We start from the raw sequence: 18,280 nt of genomic DNA on the forward strand, positions 1-18,280 counted from the left end.
CTTCTGAGGAAATCAAAGCTGGGGAAAATCCACATGAACAGAAGCAGCATCTCCAGCACTGCAACATTCTGGGCACTATTCTAACATGTGGAACACATGCCTTTTGCATCCCCATGGCCAAGTCAGAAAGTTAGTAGAAGGAACGTACAAAACAACACATCCCACAGTGTGGATGACAGTCAGTCAAAGGGACCTAACTCCCTCACCTCGGACTGTGAGGGTGGCTTTGCTTTCCACACCCTCTGCATTGGCTGAGATTTCTGCTGCATCCTCCAGAGTCAGGTCAACGATGGTGAGGCTGTGGTTGGTGTCCTTCTGAGAGATCACGTGTTTCTTACTGGCTTCAATTTTGACACTGTTTCTGTGCCATGTAACTGCAGCATCGCTGGGGGAGACGGTGCATTTGAATGTGGCCTCTTTTCCTTCTTCAGACACCACGTTGTGAAGGCCTGTAGTGAACTTCACCACTCTAGGAGCTGACAGAGAAGAAGGAGACATTTTAGAAGCACATGCATGAGAATCCCCCATACTGTGAGCACCTCCAGAGGGCAGACTGGCTTAGCAATATTGTCAATGGCATGGATCCAAATGGCTTTGCCATGGATATTTCATTGTGTGACAGTGTGCTCATGGTAACATAGTCACATTACATCTCACTGTCCAACTTTTAAATAGGGAGGTGCCATCTCTATGATAGGAGCACGCGTGTAAGGGAAAATCCTGGGTCTAGATTCAGGATCCTTAACCCCAACCTTACATGCAATATCAGGGCCAACAAGTCCATGGCCTATCTAACATGAGACCTCCAACTCAGTTTGTCTCAAAGTCACAACAACATTCTTTGCAAAGAGAACCTTCACCACTTTTGCAGGAAGGTAGCAGAGTTCCGCCCTTCACTGTATATGAAATCAATTGAAAACAGAGCATCCAAATGCAGAATCTGAACAACCTCTTAAACTGCCATAGTTCAAATTGGGTCCTAGGAGGAGACTTTTTAAGGCTCACATATAATTTGGACTTTAAAGTGGACATGGTAAGGTAACAAACTGTGGCTTCACATATACTAATACCAAGGTTGCCCGCAGGGATTGCCCCTGGGACTTTCACCACCAAAATCACAGGGCTCTGCCACGTGAGAGAAAAGAGAAACTTGGTTAACTCTGCATAAGCAGCAAGTTATATCGCTGTGGCTTCATCCAGTAGAGGGTGATACAATCAACCCATACTAAGCCCACATATTACTTTAGCAGGACACTGCACTAGCTCTTATTGTTGCTGCTAGTTAAATTTATAGAGTTGTATCATTGTTTAAATATTATTTAAATATCATTTCTAGGGATCTTCTACCTACAACATACATTGCATTTCTCTCTTTCAGAATGGCAGTCATGCTGTCTATTCATTAACCTCAAGATGGTAGCTCTTATTTTCCCAGCTATAACATACATTTCTTCATGCTAGCGACAATGTCCCCTGCCCTCTTAACACAGGCAGAGTTTTTTTAATGCAGCTCTTTAGCACTGTAATGGAAGGAGAGGGGAGCAGAATGTCACAAGTAATGTCATGGATCTGGCAAGGTACCTTTGGGGGTGACCTGAATGCTGCTTTTGTCATCCCGGGATTCACAGGAGTACTCTCCCTTGTCTTCGGCCCGGAGTCCCTTTATGGTCAGGGTCCGCTTGACACCATCCTCGCTAATCTGGAAGCGCTTGCTGGGTTTGATCTCAACTCCGTACTTGTACCACAGCACATCCCCCTTGGCCTGGCTCAGCTCACAGGTCAGAGAGATGGTCCCTCCGATCTCGGCACTCACCGCTTCTAATTTCTTTGCAAACTTCACAGGGATTTCTGAGAGTCATTGGAAGGGAAAGAATGAAAGCAGAGCAGATCAGAAGATTGTTTTCTTATCCCCCACCTCCTTTTTTTTTTTTAATAGGAGCGTTTTTGGATCAGAGGAAGGAGGGAAATTCAAGAGATTGTCAGCAATAGAAACGACGTCACAAATTCTGACTCGGTAATAATAATAACAACATTTCATCTCCCGTCTCAAAACACGACATGAACATGGGTAAGACACAAAAAAACCCATTTTACACCGGTGGACACTAAGATTACAAAGCAGGTGAGTGACTTGCCCAGGGTCACACACCACAGTAGGTCAGGCATAGAGCCCAGGTCTCCTAACGGCTGATCCAATGCTCCTATGGGCTGACTGCCTATCCTGAGAGAGTGGGAACGGACACACAGCCGAAAGCATATTTATCAAGTGACAAATCCATCAGATTCTTACAGACCATTGAGTTGGCAGCTTAGAGTGAACCCTTTAAAGTAAAATAAAATACAAAAGAAATCTTAGACCCCTTTTAATTCTGGAAGGACAGGTGTCAGAATGATGCCTTAAAATGCCTGGTTTGGGGATTGTCCTCTCCTTTTTCCTTTTTGTTCTCCCTTCCACCTGATAAACCAAACTTACCTGCTGAGCTATCACATCACGTGTCTCCTTGACAGGGGGATGTTGGCATAGACTCCCTACCATCATTGCTTTGGGGTAGGAGATGATACAGCCTTTGTTCTGTGGCCCCAGGATGTGAAATTCACCCTCCACTCCCAGGTATCTCTCTCCACAATCTCTCTCACCTCTTTGACATCTATCTATCCAAGGCCCGTATATCGCCCCCATTACGTGGGTGCCTCACCCTCTTTAATATATTTACCCTCACAACTCACCTGTGAGGTTGGGAAGTAAAGTGGATGGCCCTCAATAGCAACCTTGATATTAACAACTTCCAGTTCATAGCAATATTGTGCTGGGAATCCATCCTGTCCCATCGACTTTAATTTTCATGGGATTGGATATTGGCAACGATGTGCCGCTTACTGAGAACTTTTTCTAGAAGCGAGACCCCCTGCCTCAGGCAGGTTTGCGGGGTGTAGCCAGGGGACGAAGCGCTAGGATGGGCCATCCCTGGATGGCCCCACCAATCTGCTTGCAGCCCGTGCTTGGCATGTTCCAGTGCTTCCTTCCCTGGCTGCAGCCCCGCAATCCTGCCTTCTGCTTATTGGCAATAGCCAGACCATAGCTACGTTTTGCTGGCAGCTGAGGGGTTGCTAATGAGTAGAATCTCAAGTAAACGGGGAAGTGAAGTACAGAGAGACTAAGTGACTTGCCCAAAACCATTGTTAGAGGTTAAAGTAAAGGGGTGGCCAGGGGAGCAGCAGCTGCCCTCCTCTCCCCAGCCTGGGTAAGCAGAGCTCTCCCCAGAGCTCCCCAGCTACAAATCATTCCCATAACTCAGCCCTGCGAGGTAGATGGGAGAATCCATTTGTTTCTGAGCCCGCGCAACTCCACCACTCTAGGCTAGACTGTCATCTTCTACAGTCTGCCTTGATAAAGGGACACAGAGAGCAGCCCAACCCCAGAGACACGGCAAGGGCCAAACTGTGTCTCAGAGCCATGTTTCTGTCCCTGCTTTCTCCATGGGGAATTAAGCTATCCCCTACACCCTTCTCCTTGCACAATTTATGCCCACCTCCAAGCTGGCCCGCACCCCACCCAACTGTGAACGCATTGGAATAGTGCTCTCCCCCCGTACAGCTACCTGTAATATGGATAGCAAGCCCCGAGGAATAGGGGGCACCTTATGACTCCCTTCCCCCGACACGAGCATGCAATATGGGCCAAGAACTAGCCCGGTGGGAGTAGGAAGCATCTTGCTTTGCTCTGTGTGGACATTTAGGGAAATGGATCCGCTGGACCTTGGAGCCAGAATCACAGCAGCCACAACACAGGGGCCCTGAGAGCTGAGCAATGGTGAGGGGGTGGGGGGTGGTTTTCAAGTGCAGCCCCTTGGCCCCCACTGGGAGGAAGATCCATTTGACTTTGTTGGGAACGAAGCTGACACGCCTGCTGCTGTTCCTCTCACCTTTCACCTGCACGTTGAACTCCTGCTTGTCGCTCTTTGTCTCGCAGGTGTACACAGCACTGTCTTTGCCCTCAGCCAGCTTCACAGTCAGAGTCCTGGAGGCCCCGTCAGCCTTAATCTCATACTTTTTGCTTCCCTTGATCTCAGTTCCATCCCTGAACCACTTGACTTCGGCTGTTTCAGGCATTACTGAAGTGGACAGCGTGATGCTCTCATGTTCCTGAGCAACAATCGGTTCTTTCTGGTCAAGTTTCTTTTGGAATTTTGCCTCCGGTTCTAGAGAAGTAATGAAAATAAAAAAACAGGCTGGTTTCCTGCTCCCTAGAACAGTGGTTCTCAACCATTTTTTGCTCCATGACTCACAAAATGACCCCAAAATTGTCCTGTGATCCACCATATCCAAGGGATATGGCTGAATGTTTGCAACCTGCTGTCTCTTTTCTCTTGGATTGAGTGGGAAATGATCAGTTGTTCCTTCACAGAGGTAATTTCTTATAGAATCAAAGATAATGAAAAAAAAATACACATGCACATAAACATGCATCTGGGATCCTCTAAGATTCTTGTTTCATAGTGTATGAAAATTACTCTGTCACCATGGTCCTAATTCAAAATCAACTCTGTGGACGTGCTGCACCCTCAAAAAATTTCCTTGTTTGTACCTACTACCCTATGGGCTCACTTTTCTCCTCCTCTCATGGCCTCATCTCTAACTCCCATAACGCATCACAGCCCTTTAACACATCCTGCTACTCCATTTAACTAGCACCATTCTTCCAAGTCACCATTTCTCCTCTTTAAAACCCTTCCACTTCTATCTCACTTTCAGCCCATTATCTCTGTAAAACCTTTGAGATTGTGTCTGTGGAGGAGACAATGAAAAAATAAACCATGTAGCACCGTGTTATACAACGTAAAGATTATCAGCCAAATTCTGCCTTCAACTACACATACCCAACACCAACAAAGTGAATAGGATTAATTAATCTGTGGTATAGCTTATTTGAAGTCAGTGATGTAACAACCAAGCAGATCTTGGCCTAGTTGCTCCCAGGCATTAAGAAATAAATTCACTCCAAGCACATGTTTTACAGATGAAAAGTCTGACCTCAATTCTTCCCAGAATGAGTGTGCAAGAAAACACTCACCTACTGCTTCAATTTTGAAGGCCAGTTTCTGGCCGGCAGCCTCACAGGTGTACTCTCCAGCATCCTCCTTCTCCACCTGCTCTACTACCAGACGCCGGGATTTACCCTCAGACTCTACTTTGAGTTTCTTGCTAGGGGTGATCAGTTTCCCGTCCTTGTGCCATTTCACTTCAGTCTTGGCATGGGCCACTTCGCAGGACAGGATGGTGCTCTCTGTCAGCACAGCTTTCACCTCCTTCTGCACCTTCTCCTGGTTTACAAATGCAGATTCTGGCTCTGAGTGGGAAAAAGAAAAGAGAAAAATGACTGATTAAAATAAAATTAGCCCATCTAACAGGTCTTAGCACATCCACGTGCACCAACTTTGGAAATTCTGAAATTTGTCATTTGCCAACAATAGCAGTCACTGCTGGAGAATGTTTCTATTTATTTATTTGCTTGTTGCTAATTAGGCCATACAAGGCAGAAGTTCTTCCTTCTTTGATCATGTTTCCCTCATAAACCAACACGATAACACAGTCTTCCAGAACGGTCTCTTAGTGATCTTGCCCATGGTCATTCCCAGCAGGAACCTCTCTTTCCAAAGAATACTGTTACTAGTACAATACTCTGATCATTAAGGACCTGATTTGGCAAGATACACAAGTGTACACATGTTTAATTTAAAGCAACTGGCCGTCCCTTTGACTTCACATGCTTAAAGTTACCTAAATTAAGCACCTTGCTGAATCAGGTCCAATCTTGCAAATTGCAGGCAACTTTCAGGAGAAGAGGGCATTTAATATATGGCAGGTGGCTTGCAGCATCTCATTGGATCAGAAGCAAAAATATACTATGAAAGGACCTCAGAAAATTCACAGCTTTAGATCAGTTTGGATGAGCACTCAAAAATATGGATGATTCTCCAAAAAACACATCCCAGCATCTTCAGTCTCCAAAGCCAGGCTGGGAATCTTGCAAGAAGAGGTTTTTGTTACTTCTGGCTTCCTCTGAGGCTGGAAATGCCAAAGCCTAATTCAGGAAAGCACTTAAGCATATACTTAAAGTTAAGCATATGCTTACAGGCTTTCCTGAACAAGGATGCTGTCCAGTGTCAGGCGCTAGAAGAAGAACCTGTTGTGATAATTAGGTACTTTACACCTGAATATGGGAAAAGCAGCAGCAGCAAGCAAATGAAACACACCGTCTGATTGTTTTTTAAAGTCCAACATTTTTGAACTTCAAAAAGTTTGGTCCAGATTCGGTTTGAATTCTGAGTGACAGTTTGGGCCAGTTTCCGCACTGCTTCACCCATCACCAGTTAGGACTAGCTTCTCCACTAGTGTATATCACTAGGGCTCCACGGACTTCCAGCTCACCAGTGTGCGTGCAAAAGCCATCTCCTCTGCAGATCTTGCCAGCTGGAACAACCCAACTGCGCCTCTCTCCCCTGGCCTCTTTTCAAATCTCAACTGAGCAGTTTTCTTTATTCCCTTGTCTGTGCTTCTTAAATTTACTTCTCCCTCTGTGACTCGGCCACTCCCATATATTATGCATTATATATAAAAGTATCATGCTGTTCTGCAAGGAGTATATAATTTTTATTACTTTATCATTATATCTCCAATTTAATAATCTGATGCACTCTTATCACATACTGATACACCCTGATATTTTGGTATATGCAAAACATTAGGGCAGACCCTCCGCTAGCATAGATCAGCCTAGCTCCTAGCCTGCAATGGAGCGACACTAATTTATGCAAGCTGAGGGTCTGTCTCACTGCACACATTTATTACTGTTGTTGTTAGACCATTTTCAGACACGACAGTATCGTTGGGAATTCAGGAGGGTCTTTCTCCCACCTGTGACATTAAACTTGAAGGTCAGTTTCTGGCCTGCCGCCTCACAGGTGTACTCTCCAGCATCCTTCTTCTCCACCTGCTCCACGAGCAGACGCCGGGATTTGCCCTCAGACTCCACTTTGAATTTCTTGCTGGAGGTGATTAGTTTCCCGTCCTTGTACCATTTCACTTCAGTTTTGGCCTGGGCCACTTCGCAGGAGAGGGTGGCGCTCTCTGTCAGCACAGCCTTCACCTCCTTCTGCACCTTCTCCTGGTTTGCAAATATGATTTCAGGCTCTGAAAAAAGAGAACATTTCAAATTAGGGGAACTATAACCTGAAAATTGCCAAAACTTGTATCAGGGCCTAAGGGGAACAGTTAAATCCACGTCTCCAATCTGACAACATGCATTTAAAGTTCTCACATCACCACGGAACACATTTTCAGGTTTTCTTATACGGTAAACTTCTTGTTACTGTTTCACAGGAGCTATGACAAGACAGTTAAGGATCTGTGTTAGCATGCCAGGAAGGTGGCCACATTGCTGACCACCACAGTATGCTCTCATTCCCAGTCCCATCAAGGCAAATCAGATCAGCTGGGCAGTTCTGACTAGTTATTCTAAGGATCAGACCAACTGCAGTTTTCAGCAGCAGGGCCTTGACTATGCTATTCCCTTCCTGAGGACATGAGCTAGAATCCCACGGTGACTGCAGAACTCCTCATATTTGTTGTTATTAGCAGCAATGGTATTAAAGAAGCACCTAGAGGCAGGACCAAGCTAGGTGCAGCACAAATATACTGGAGGAGACAGTCCCTGCACCAAAGAGTTTACAACCTAAATAGGCAAAGGGTAGCAGGGGAAACAGACACACAGAGGGAAAATGACTGGACCAAGGCCACACAGCTGGTCAACAGCAGAGTCAGGAATAGAACCAAGCTCTCGCGAGTCCCCAGTCCAGTGCCCTACCCATTGGCTCACATGCCCTCTGTGCAGTTTGGTTTGCTTGAATGATGACTGTTTAATCTCCCCTGTTCGCACCTGCATGTCTCTGCAAATTTGGGAGAAGGCTGTCTCCTATAGCTAGGACAAGGTCTGGTGGACTTTCTAGCTGGCCCACCAAGCTGAATTTATGATTCAATTACTGAATTTGCTTAAGGCACAGCACCAAGGGGTGACCGGGTAACAGGTGCTTAATACATTGTTTGAAGTCTTTCTGTATATTGCTAGAGGGCTGAGATCAGATGGTATACTCTATACACAAGGCTGGATTGTGGCTTTGCAGCCCTGGCTCCACTAGGATATGTCACAGAGCTGCACCATCTGAGAGGCAGATGCCAGAGCTGTCATCCTTGTAGCCTACAGAGACAGAAAGGATGCTTCCCCGGCACCGGGGTGCAGACTGCATTCTCCCCATGCTACTGGTCATCTGGCTACACACCATCCCCTTCCAGCCAGGACCCCTTTGGGGCATGGAGCATCTCAGACTGTACCAGCCTGCCCACCTCACACACACACAGCCTTACGCTCGGGATGAAATGCTCATCTCCCACATAACGCTGGAGTAATCAAACTGACTGCAAAGGACCGTGGATGAGCTGGGCAGGTGAAATCCACTCTCCCAATCAGACGCCCAGGCACCAGACCTCAGCGCACTTCACCGTCTGCCCCTCCGTGCCACTCGCATGGGGCGTTAGGGCCACTGCATTTGTGTAAAGGCAGATCCCCATCCCTGTGATGTCCTTCCCCACCAACGTCTCTTGGGCAGACACGGAGAGTACCCATCCATGAGGGGCAAGGAAGTGCAGATACCCCCGCAGGGCCGCTCTACCATGCCCCCCCTCTGCAAATTCACTGGGGTTGAGAGTGGCGTGGAGAGCCATGTGCTGGCTCTCTGGCATTCTGGCTGCATCGATGGATTTACGGGAGGGGAAGGGATTGCGGCACTATTATTATTCATGTATATTCGGGAAGGGTTCACAATATACTGGGCATTTTCCAAACATACTGAGAAGAGGCTCTCCCTGCCTTAAAGAACTTGCAATCCATTACAAATATATACATTTTCTTAAAAGTCCCCCCAACTTCTGCACCAAAGCAACAGCCGCCACTCTCTGACCCATAATTTGCTCCTAAAAAGGTGGACAATATTCTTAATAAAATAAAATCACTTTAGTCTCCTAACAAAAATTTTTAAAAAAAGAGTTTCTCCCACCTGTGATGACAACCTTGAAGGTCAGTTTCTGGCCTGCGGCCTCACAGGTGTACTCTCCAGCATCCTTCTTCTCCACCTGCTCCACCACCAGACGCCGGGATTTGCCCTCAGACTCCACTTTGAATTTCTTGCTGGAGGTGATCAGTTTCCCGTCCTTGTACCACCTCACTTCAGTATCGGCCTGGGCCACCTCACAGCTCAGGGTGGTGCTCTCCGTCAGGACAGCCTTCATCTCCTTCTGCACCTTCTCCTTGTTTGCAAACACAACTTCAGGTTCTGAGATTGAGGGAAACAGTTTAAAAAGTTAACTCCCCCAACTTTGATCTTCATTACCAGCAGGCAGGTTTATGAAAATTTTTCCAAATTCATATCTCCAGAGTGCCCATCTCCTGAGTCATTTAAACTAGACCACATCAACAAGTGGTAGGAGGAACACTTCTTCACTAGCAGCGGAGGATGGGCTAGGTGACCTACAAGGGTTTTTCCATGTCTAATTACCATGATTTTCTAAAATCTGCAATCGAAGAAACTAATGCATTTGTTAACATTTGTCTATCAGAACTTCACTGAATATCATCAGTTGGATGACTGTGCTGTAAGAAAATACACGCTAAATCATACAAACAAGAGGAGAGATGCATTTTATCTTGCAATCCAAAATAAAGGTGGTTTAAGAAAAAAAAAAGAGTCTACATTCTGGATTTCATGCTTAAACTTTCCAAAATTTCACAGGTGTTCTTTAATTAAAAACGAAAAAAATAAACCACCCACCTCTGTTACTTTTCCAGAATTATGCCAGTCCAGAATCAAAGACTAGTCTAATGCATAAACTCCTGAACTTTTCAGTTGGTTCGTTGGTTGGTTTCAATTTATCATAAGCCAAACTGGCTCTATTACTGGCTACCTGAACAACAGGTCACTTAACTTTTCTGTGCGTCAGTTTTCCAATATGGAAAATAAGAGAGAAATCAGTCTCTCTCACCTGTGACGATAACTTTGAAGGTTAATTTCTGGCCTGCAGCCTCACAGGTGTACTCTCCAGCATCTTTCTTCTCCACCTGCTCCATGGCCAGCCGTCGGGATTTGTCCTCGGACTCCACTTTGAGTTTCTTGCCAGAAGTGATCAATTTCCCATCCTTGTACCATTTCACTTCAGTCTTGGCCTGGGCCACCTCACAGCTCAGCGTGGCGCTCTCTGTCAGGGCGGCCTTGACCTCCTTCTGCACATTCTCTTTGTTTGTAAACACATCTTCTGCCTCTGCAAATAGGAGGATAGGCGATAGTCAAGAAACAAACCTTCCTTTTGAAGCAGGGGTTTTCAGATTCCCCATTAATGACTGCAGCTGGTTTAAAATAAATCTAGGTTTGGCCATTTTAATGTAGCGATAAGATGGCAGAGGTAGTATTGTTTACTGGACCAACTTCTAATGACTTCATTTAATAGAAAAGCTGGACAGAACTCTGACCTCGGATCTTTTAAATGACAGAACCTACCCTTAGCAAGAACTGCTTGGGGGGAGAACTATCCATCCTGTCAAAATATAAAAATATAAAACCTAGCTCAGATCTCTTCTTTAGTATTTAAACTCTGCCACAGTGCCAGGAGAACTACAGTCGAAAGAACAATAGGTCTGAATCAGGACACTGGATCCACATCCCCTTGAATTTGGGGGAATGTTAGATCAGAATCCAAAATTTCATGTCACTGGAACTCCAGATTCAAAACTTCCTTGAATTCTGTGAATGTTTGCACTTTAACACAGCTCCAGAGACAGGTTTTGCAGTTGCACACCATCTCCAGAGTGAAGGAATAAAGGCGATTGCTCATTCAAGATCCAATCCCAGCAAGATGCTCGAACTTCAAAAAAAAAAAAAATTTTGGAAGGGCCATGAACTCTCATGCAAAGCCAAATTCTAACTAATTGGGGTCAGAAAGAGACTTCCCAAATGGCTAGGCTATTCCATAATTGCCCACAGGTCAATATGCACCTTCCTCTGAAGCAGCTGGTACTGGCCACTGCAGAAGACCAGATACTGGACTAAATGGACCATTGATCTGACCCAGTCTGGCAATTGCAATAGGCCTGCCATCATAGCTCTATAAAACGATCACAAGGAAACCTCATACCACATGCCTGAACCTGATCCAAAGTCCACTGAAGTTAATGGGATTCTTTCTATGGACTTGTATGGGCCTTGGACCAGAACTCAAGCTTCAGGTTTTGTGATAACCTTGAAATTCAGTCCAGATTCATCCAAAAGGTTTGCTGAGATTTACAAAACTTTTCAGCAAAGCTGGACACAGTTTTGGTCAAGCCTGGGCTGCTTTGTAGCTTGGCACCCAAATTCACATTGTTTTATGTTTTCAGTGGGAAATCAAGAGAAATATGGTGGGTTTAAGCAAGCAGCACTTTTAGATATTGAGTTGTTTCAAACCCAAAGCTTAAGGCAAAACACAGGTGGAGAAGGGATGAGGCAGACCCATCCAGACTGAAACCATGAGAAATATTCACACAAATGCCTGTTATATGAAACCACCTAGTTTCGTAGCGCTCGGGCCATGGTGATATCCAGTGCTGTTCACCATTGTGAGGCAGGGCCTATCAATTATTTAGATGGTTCTTTCCATAGCTCCTAGAATGGATGGGATATAATCTTGTCATATGTGATGCATGCAGAGCTTCCTACAGCACCTGTAAATCAAAATGACAACTGATTCTCCTTGGAATTAGAGCCCTCTAAGTTCACTGTGTTTTCGATAAGCATTTGGCCCGAAAGGTTAGGCACAGAGTGATTTTCCAGTGCGGGTAAAGGATGGCTGACGTGTTCTGGACCCTCTACAATAAAGAAGATCCACAAGGCTCTTTGTGTCACACCTATGAGTATGCTCATTTCTCTGCAAAGACCATGAGGGAAGAACAACTGTATTCCTCTGGACTAATTCGTCCCCACTGGATCCTGTCTTCTGAATCTTGGGAGAGGATTTTATATGCTAATACAAACCCAACATAGCCGCTAATATGTACAATTCATGTCATTCCATTATTATTATTTGTGTTATCGTAGAGCAGTGGTGCCCAACCTTGTTACACAGGAGGACCACATAAAACCTAAGCACAACCTTGTGCAGGCCAAACAGATTCTACATATTTTAATATGATTTAAAGGCACCTGTATTGATTTATATTTTAAGTTCAGCTTGTTTCGTATGTATTTAGATAGGCTGTTTCTATGTACAATATTGTCTATTTACACACTTGTGTGAACTAAAATGATGTAAACATGGCAACAAAATGCTAATGAATCAGCCAGTAGTATACTGTGTTGAAGCAGGCTGTGGGCCCTTATGAAATGCTCTGGTTGGCCATGTATGGCCTGCAGGTTGGGCACCCTTGTCGTAGAGCCTAGGAGTCCCAGCCCTAGACCAAGAAGCAACCGTGCTAGGGGCTGTACAAGCAAAGAACAAAGAGACAGTCCCTGCCCCAGATGTATGGAACTTAATTTTAAGTGATGGAGTTCTTCCCAGTTGCAAGTTTCAGTTGTTTGGATTTACCTGAGTGGCATGGCACTTGCTCACACCAATTCTCTTTGGTGAATTCACTTGAATTTCACCACAAATTAATACCAAGAGATGTGGAGGAAGGACGATCTTGGAGTTAAGGCACAGAAGGAGGAGTCAGAAGACCTGGTTTCCATTCCTGACTCTACCACAGATTTCCCTGTGACCCTGGGCAAGTCACTTAGGATGCCAAAACTGTTGCCATTGAAGTATTTGGCAAATCTCCCATTGATTTCAATGGGAGCAGAAGCACATCCTGATTCTCTCTGTGTTTCAGTTTCCCCATCTGTAAAATATGGATAATACTACCTATCTCACAGAGGTGCGCAGAGGCTCAACTAATTTGTGCTTGTAAGACATGTTAATAATGTATCTAAGCTACTTATCTGGCCCCTACTACTACAGCGTCTGAGCATCTCACAATCTTGTATGGTGTTTAGCCTCACATGGCAGAGCCCAACCTGGTTTGCCCGAGTCGCAGGCTCCTGTCTTAGCCCCTGGACCATCCTTCCTAGCAACATGCATAGAACAGGTAGAGGAACCTTTGTAGGTAAATGGCACCCTTCATGTGAGGATTTCAGAGCCCTTTGCACACACCAATTAATTCTCACAATGCCCCTGGGATGTAGGGAAGTATCAGCATGCCCATTTCCAGCTGGATTAAAGGCAGTTACATACAGGTTAAGTAACTTGCCCAAAGTCATGCAGGAAGTGAGCAGCAGAGTAGAGTGGAGCCTAGCACGTAACCACCAGACCCATTTACACAAACAAACCTATCATGTCTCAGCCTTATGCCAGAAGCCTTGAGTAGCGGAAAATCCTTAGGCTTTCATCCAAGGTTACAGTATGTACTCATGCAAAGCTCTGGTATTTCAGCCAGAAGCACTTCATCATCCATCATCTTGAGAAAACCTTTGTGCTAAAGCTATGGAGCTCTCTCGTATACATAGATGCAAACAATCAATGCCTCTTGCTGGAAGTATTGCATTGTTGTGTGCACTGCCCAAGTAGGAAACGGCAATTAGCTCCTGGCTTTAAAACAAAAAAAACAAAACAAAAACAACTATGATCCGCCACAGGAAGCTAACATGAGCTCTTGTTTCAAAGAGTGTAATATGATTCTTGGCCAATTTCTGCCTCTCAGTCTCGTATTTATAATCTGTCATAATTTTCCTCTCCCACCTTCACTAATCACTAAAGATTGCCTTGTCTAAAATAAAAAAGTGATCTGTGATCTCACACCCTCCACCTGCACCTCCTACTTAACCCTGCAGCCAAGTCAGAAGGCTGAAATGATGTTACAATCATTACCATCATTTTCGTGGAGGAAGTGTGGGATAACACAAACACAATATAATGACCCAGATTTGGCCCTGACTTACTCCCAGGACAATTCCAGTCACTTACAGCTAGAATAAAGATATGACATAATAAGTGAGGATAAAATCCAGTAAGCCCCTACAATGCACAGAAAACGTTTGGCAAGTTTGGGAACTACGGTGGTAGAATCTAGTGCTGGGTAAATCAGTTCAGATAAATAAAAGAGGAACAGAAACTTTGCCTTAAACACCAACACAATTTTCTGTCCACTTTTTGTTATTTAAAAAAAACCCCACAGGTAACTTTTCACTTTCTGGTTCAGACAGCAAATAGATCAAAAATTACCAGAGCACAATGAGATGGCCTATTCTCACTGTACTGCTGACCTTGCCAAAAGCAGGAAGCACCAGAAGTGTTGTGAGATAGCCTGTTTTTGTGAGATTTTAACATGACTAAATAGCAGAAAGAGACTCAAATAAATCCTCTTACGTTCAGAGGAGCTTCTGAGCTACTTGGAGGTTCATCTGAACCCAAACGCCAAACCTCAGACTTTGCATTTCACCAAGACCACCATTCAGCAAGCTACTGCAGGACCTGCATAACTTAACGGAGAGGAGCAATCCCACTGAAGGCAGCAGGACTACAACTGAGCTGGAAGTTATACACACCCAGAAGGCCTAGTTGCACACTGCAGTAGAGTGCTTATAGTGGGGCGGCTGCCCCACTCCTGCAGAACAGGGGATAAAAGCAGCCCTGGAGAGGGCTGCAGCATGGAAGAAGCGTGAGAACAGCTGGGGGAAGCTGAGTGAGTAGCTGACCACAGCTGTGGCCAGCTCAATCAGGGCCCAGCTGGCCCTGATAAGTGGGCTCTGGGCCAGAAGCAGAGGAGTCTCACTCTAGCCCTGGAGTGGGAAGGGCTAGCTGCCTGGGAGTAAGGTACTGAAGCACAGCAGGGCTGGGGAATAGGGCAAGGTAGCTGGGGAGCTCCAGCCTGGTAAACCACTAGGCTGCAGGCCTTGGTAAAGGCCAAAAGGTACTGGGGCTGCAGAGGGACAGCCCAAGGACAGGCAAAAGCAGCAGGTCCTACCCCCTTGCCAATGATGTGTGGCCATTACACTGCAGTCTGCCCCAGTGAGCGGGGGCTAGATGATGACTGGCAGTAGCCACTGAGGCAAGGTGGGTTTAGAGGGTTGGGGGCTCCCCTGGAAGGGGAGATCGAGTGTGTGGGGGTACTGCTGGGGCAGAACCCTGAGGTAAAGGGACACGGTGCCAGCGGCAGGCAAGACACCGGCCTACAGAGGGTGCTCCGTAAGCTGGAAAAGAGCTAATTCCCAGATGACCAGCAGGAGGTGCTGCGCCGGTGAGTCTTTGCTTCACTACAGTGCCAGAGGACCATATATTGCTTATTTAACATCCCATAACTCACAAAGAAACGCTCCCAGAAGAGCGGACAATAAAATAACAAATAAAAGTAAGCGTCTCTCTCACCTGTGATGATAACCTTGAAGGTCAGTTTCTTGCCTGCGGCCTCACAGGTATACTCTCCAGCGTCTTTCTTCTCCACCTGCTCCATGACCAGACGCCGGGATTTATCCTGAGACTCCACCTTGAATTTCTTGCTGGAGGTGATCAGTTTCCCGTCCTTGTACCATTTCACTTCAGTCTTGGCCTGGGTCACCTCACAGCGCAGGGTGACATTCTCTGTCAGGGCGGCCTTCACCTCCTTCTGCACCTTCTCCTGGTTTGCAAACACCTCTTCAGGCTCTGCAAGGGGGAGGGGGAGAAGCCATTTAAAAACCTAATGCCCAGTTAGAGCTGCACAAAGTACTCCCAACACAATGTAAAGCCCAGGAGCGGAGCTGCGTCACATTCCATGCAATTTTGAAATGGGCCCCATTTTGTTCAATTCAAGCCCCAGATGCAACACTTCTCCTTCCACCAATCAGGTGTTTCTGATGCTACATCATCCAGAAGAAATGAAAGGCTCCAGAAGAAATACAGTGCCTTGTATATGTAACCCCAGCCAGCTCAGAGTGCCACTTTGGCTCCCTCTAGTGGTGGCTAGGCCAGCTAGAGATGTGTTTTTTAGGTGAACAGGAGAGGCTCACTTGTTTAGCTGAAGAGGTCTTAGGTTTGATCCCCAACACAACGAATGACGTGGTCAGCGTTACACAGATATAATGGGCTTGAACAAATGTGCATCGAATTTGAGAACACAGCTGGCCCAGTTGCTCACACATCGGCATTTCTGAATGCCATTGATCAGTTAGACTCACACCTAGCCACCACGGTGGTAACTGCACTTATGAATTCGGTACGCAGTTATAGCTTCCAAATCAGATAATGTCTGTATTGTCAGGTGATCTCAAAATCCAAGAACATGAAATTTTGTGTTTTCATAAAATGAGGGTCTGATTTCTCTCTCACATACGCCTGCACATCCAAAGTACCTCCTTTGAAATGAGTGGAGTTACAGTGGTGTAAACTCAGTATAAGTGAAAGTCGATTCACACCCCATGGTTATTAATTGGGCCTCCCCTCCAAATGCTGTCCTTGTTTATACCCTGACGTCCATTCACAAAATAACACCAAACTCATTGAAATTCATCCTTATAGACCTGATCCTCTGCTGGTATAAACCAGCATTGCCACACTAAGGTCAAGACAGCACTGCTCATTTACACTAGTTAGGGATTGGGCCCCCATCTGTCTTCCGTTCAACTGTTCAGAATAAAACAGCAAATAATATCACATCGTTCAAATTAACTCAAAATATTTGAAGAAGAAAATCAAAATGGCAGGTCACAACAGAGAATAGCAATGTAAACACCTCTCTCTCACCTGTGACGATAATTTTAAAGGTCAGTTTCTGGCCTGCAGCCTCACAGGTGTACTCTCCAGCATCCTTCTTCTCAAGCTGATTCACGACCAGATGCCGGGATCTCCCCTCACAGTCCACTTTGAATTTCTTGCTGGAGGTGATAAGTTTCCCGTCCTTGTACCATTTCACATCAGACTTTTCCTGGGCCACCTCACAGCTCAGGGTGGCGCTCTCTGTCAGTTCGGCTTTCACTTCCTCCTGCACCTTCGCCTTGTTTGCAAACACTTCTTCGGGCTCTGCCAATGGAAAAGGAATTACAGGGTGAACTCTGTCACTGATACAGTGCCATCCAGAGACTATTAAAGGAGAAGGCGTGGAGAAGCTGACAGCTCTTCTTCCTGAGACAGTATTAGCTGCATGTCTCCCCCACTTTGCCTGAAATTTCAGCCTTAACTAAGGAGCTTGTATGGTATCTCCTTCCTAAATCAGCCAACCTGAATCCTCACATTCCACATCTCATGATTGCTCTGGAGAGTGATCATTCCCTAAGGAGTGCTACACTGGCATTAAGGAGAAGCCAGGGTGGCTCATATGGATGCCATGAGACGTTCAAAATCCCAACCTCAAAGGAAAATCTTACACTGCTGCTGCAAAACACCCACCGACTACAAAGATTCAGATGCCTTCCCCATTTTACCTGCTTACTCTGAGAATTTATTCTTAACATTGTGGCAAAACGCAACATCTCTCCAAAAGTTCTCTGGACTCAGAGCCGAGGTGCCAGCAGGGCAGGAAATTCAGCTTACTCTAGAATGCTTCAATCAACAATGGCAGCAAATCAGCCCTTAAGTTGAAAGAAAATACTCTCTCCTACCAGTGACAAGAACTTTGAAGGTCAGTTTCTGGCCTGCGGCCTCACAGGTGTACTCTCCAGCATCCTTCTTCTCCACCTGCTTCACCACCACACGCCGGGATTTGCCCTCAGACTCCACTTTGAGTTTCTTGCTGGAGGTGATCAGTTTCCCGTCCTTGTACCATTTCACTTCAGTCTTGGCCTGGGCCACCTCACAGCTCAGGGTGGCGCTCTCTGTCAGGGCGGCCTTGACCGCCTTCTGCACTTTCTCCTTGTTTGCAAACACATCCTCTCTCTCTATCGTGGAAAAGGAATTACAAGGGCTTAAACTTCGTCATTGATGCAATGCCACCCAGAGAACAGAGAAGGAGAAGGCAGGGAGAAGCTGACAGTTCTGCTTCCTTAGGCTGCTTCCTGCACGTCTCCCCCACTTTTCCTGATCCCAAACAATATAGCGACAAGTACAATTTCAACCTTAACTATGGAGCCTGTAGGGTGTCTCCTTTATAATAAACCAACCCGAACGCACACATTGAAACTCTCAACTGTGCTCTAGAGAGTGACCTCAGATCCAGATCTGAACTTATCGGCACAGGGCTCCCTTTAGTTTTTCCACC

At 45.8% G+C, this 18,280-nt stretch overlaps 1 protein-coding gene across 1 annotated transcript in view; it reads right to left on the minus strand.

Annotated features, from left to right (window-relative positions):
* The window catches only part of OBSCN (obscurin, cytoskeletal calmodulin and titin-interacting RhoGEF), a gene marked incomplete at its 5' end in the record, with an annotated part of 294,967 nt that overhangs the window by 221,327 nt on the left and 55,360 nt on the right, over nt 1-18,280 (minus strand). The window contains 10 exons of the mRNA XM_084618134.1: nt 207-476; nt 1,582-1,848; nt 3,924-4,199; nt 5,072-5,347; nt 6,916-7,191; nt 9,111-9,386; nt 10,093-10,368; nt 15,478-15,753; nt 16,831-17,106; nt 17,685-17,960. Coding sequence (XP_084474260.1) covers nt 207-476; nt 1,582-1,848; nt 3,924-4,199; nt 5,072-5,347; nt 6,916-7,191; nt 9,111-9,386; nt 10,093-10,368; nt 15,478-15,753; nt 16,831-17,106; nt 17,685-17,960 — 2,745 coding nt within the window. The remainder of the gene's footprint in view (nt 1-206; nt 477-1,581; nt 1,849-3,923; nt 4,200-5,071; nt 5,348-6,915; nt 7,192-9,110; nt 9,387-10,092; nt 10,369-15,477; nt 15,754-16,830; nt 17,107-17,684; nt 17,961-18,280) is intronic.

Source organism: Lepidochelys olivacea, assembly GCF_965140295.1.
Source record: "Lepidochelys olivacea isolate rLepOli2 genome assembly, chromosome: 2".
In the NCBI taxonomy this organism is placed as follows: Eukaryota; Metazoa; Chordata; order Testudines; family Cheloniidae; genus Lepidochelys; species Lepidochelys olivacea.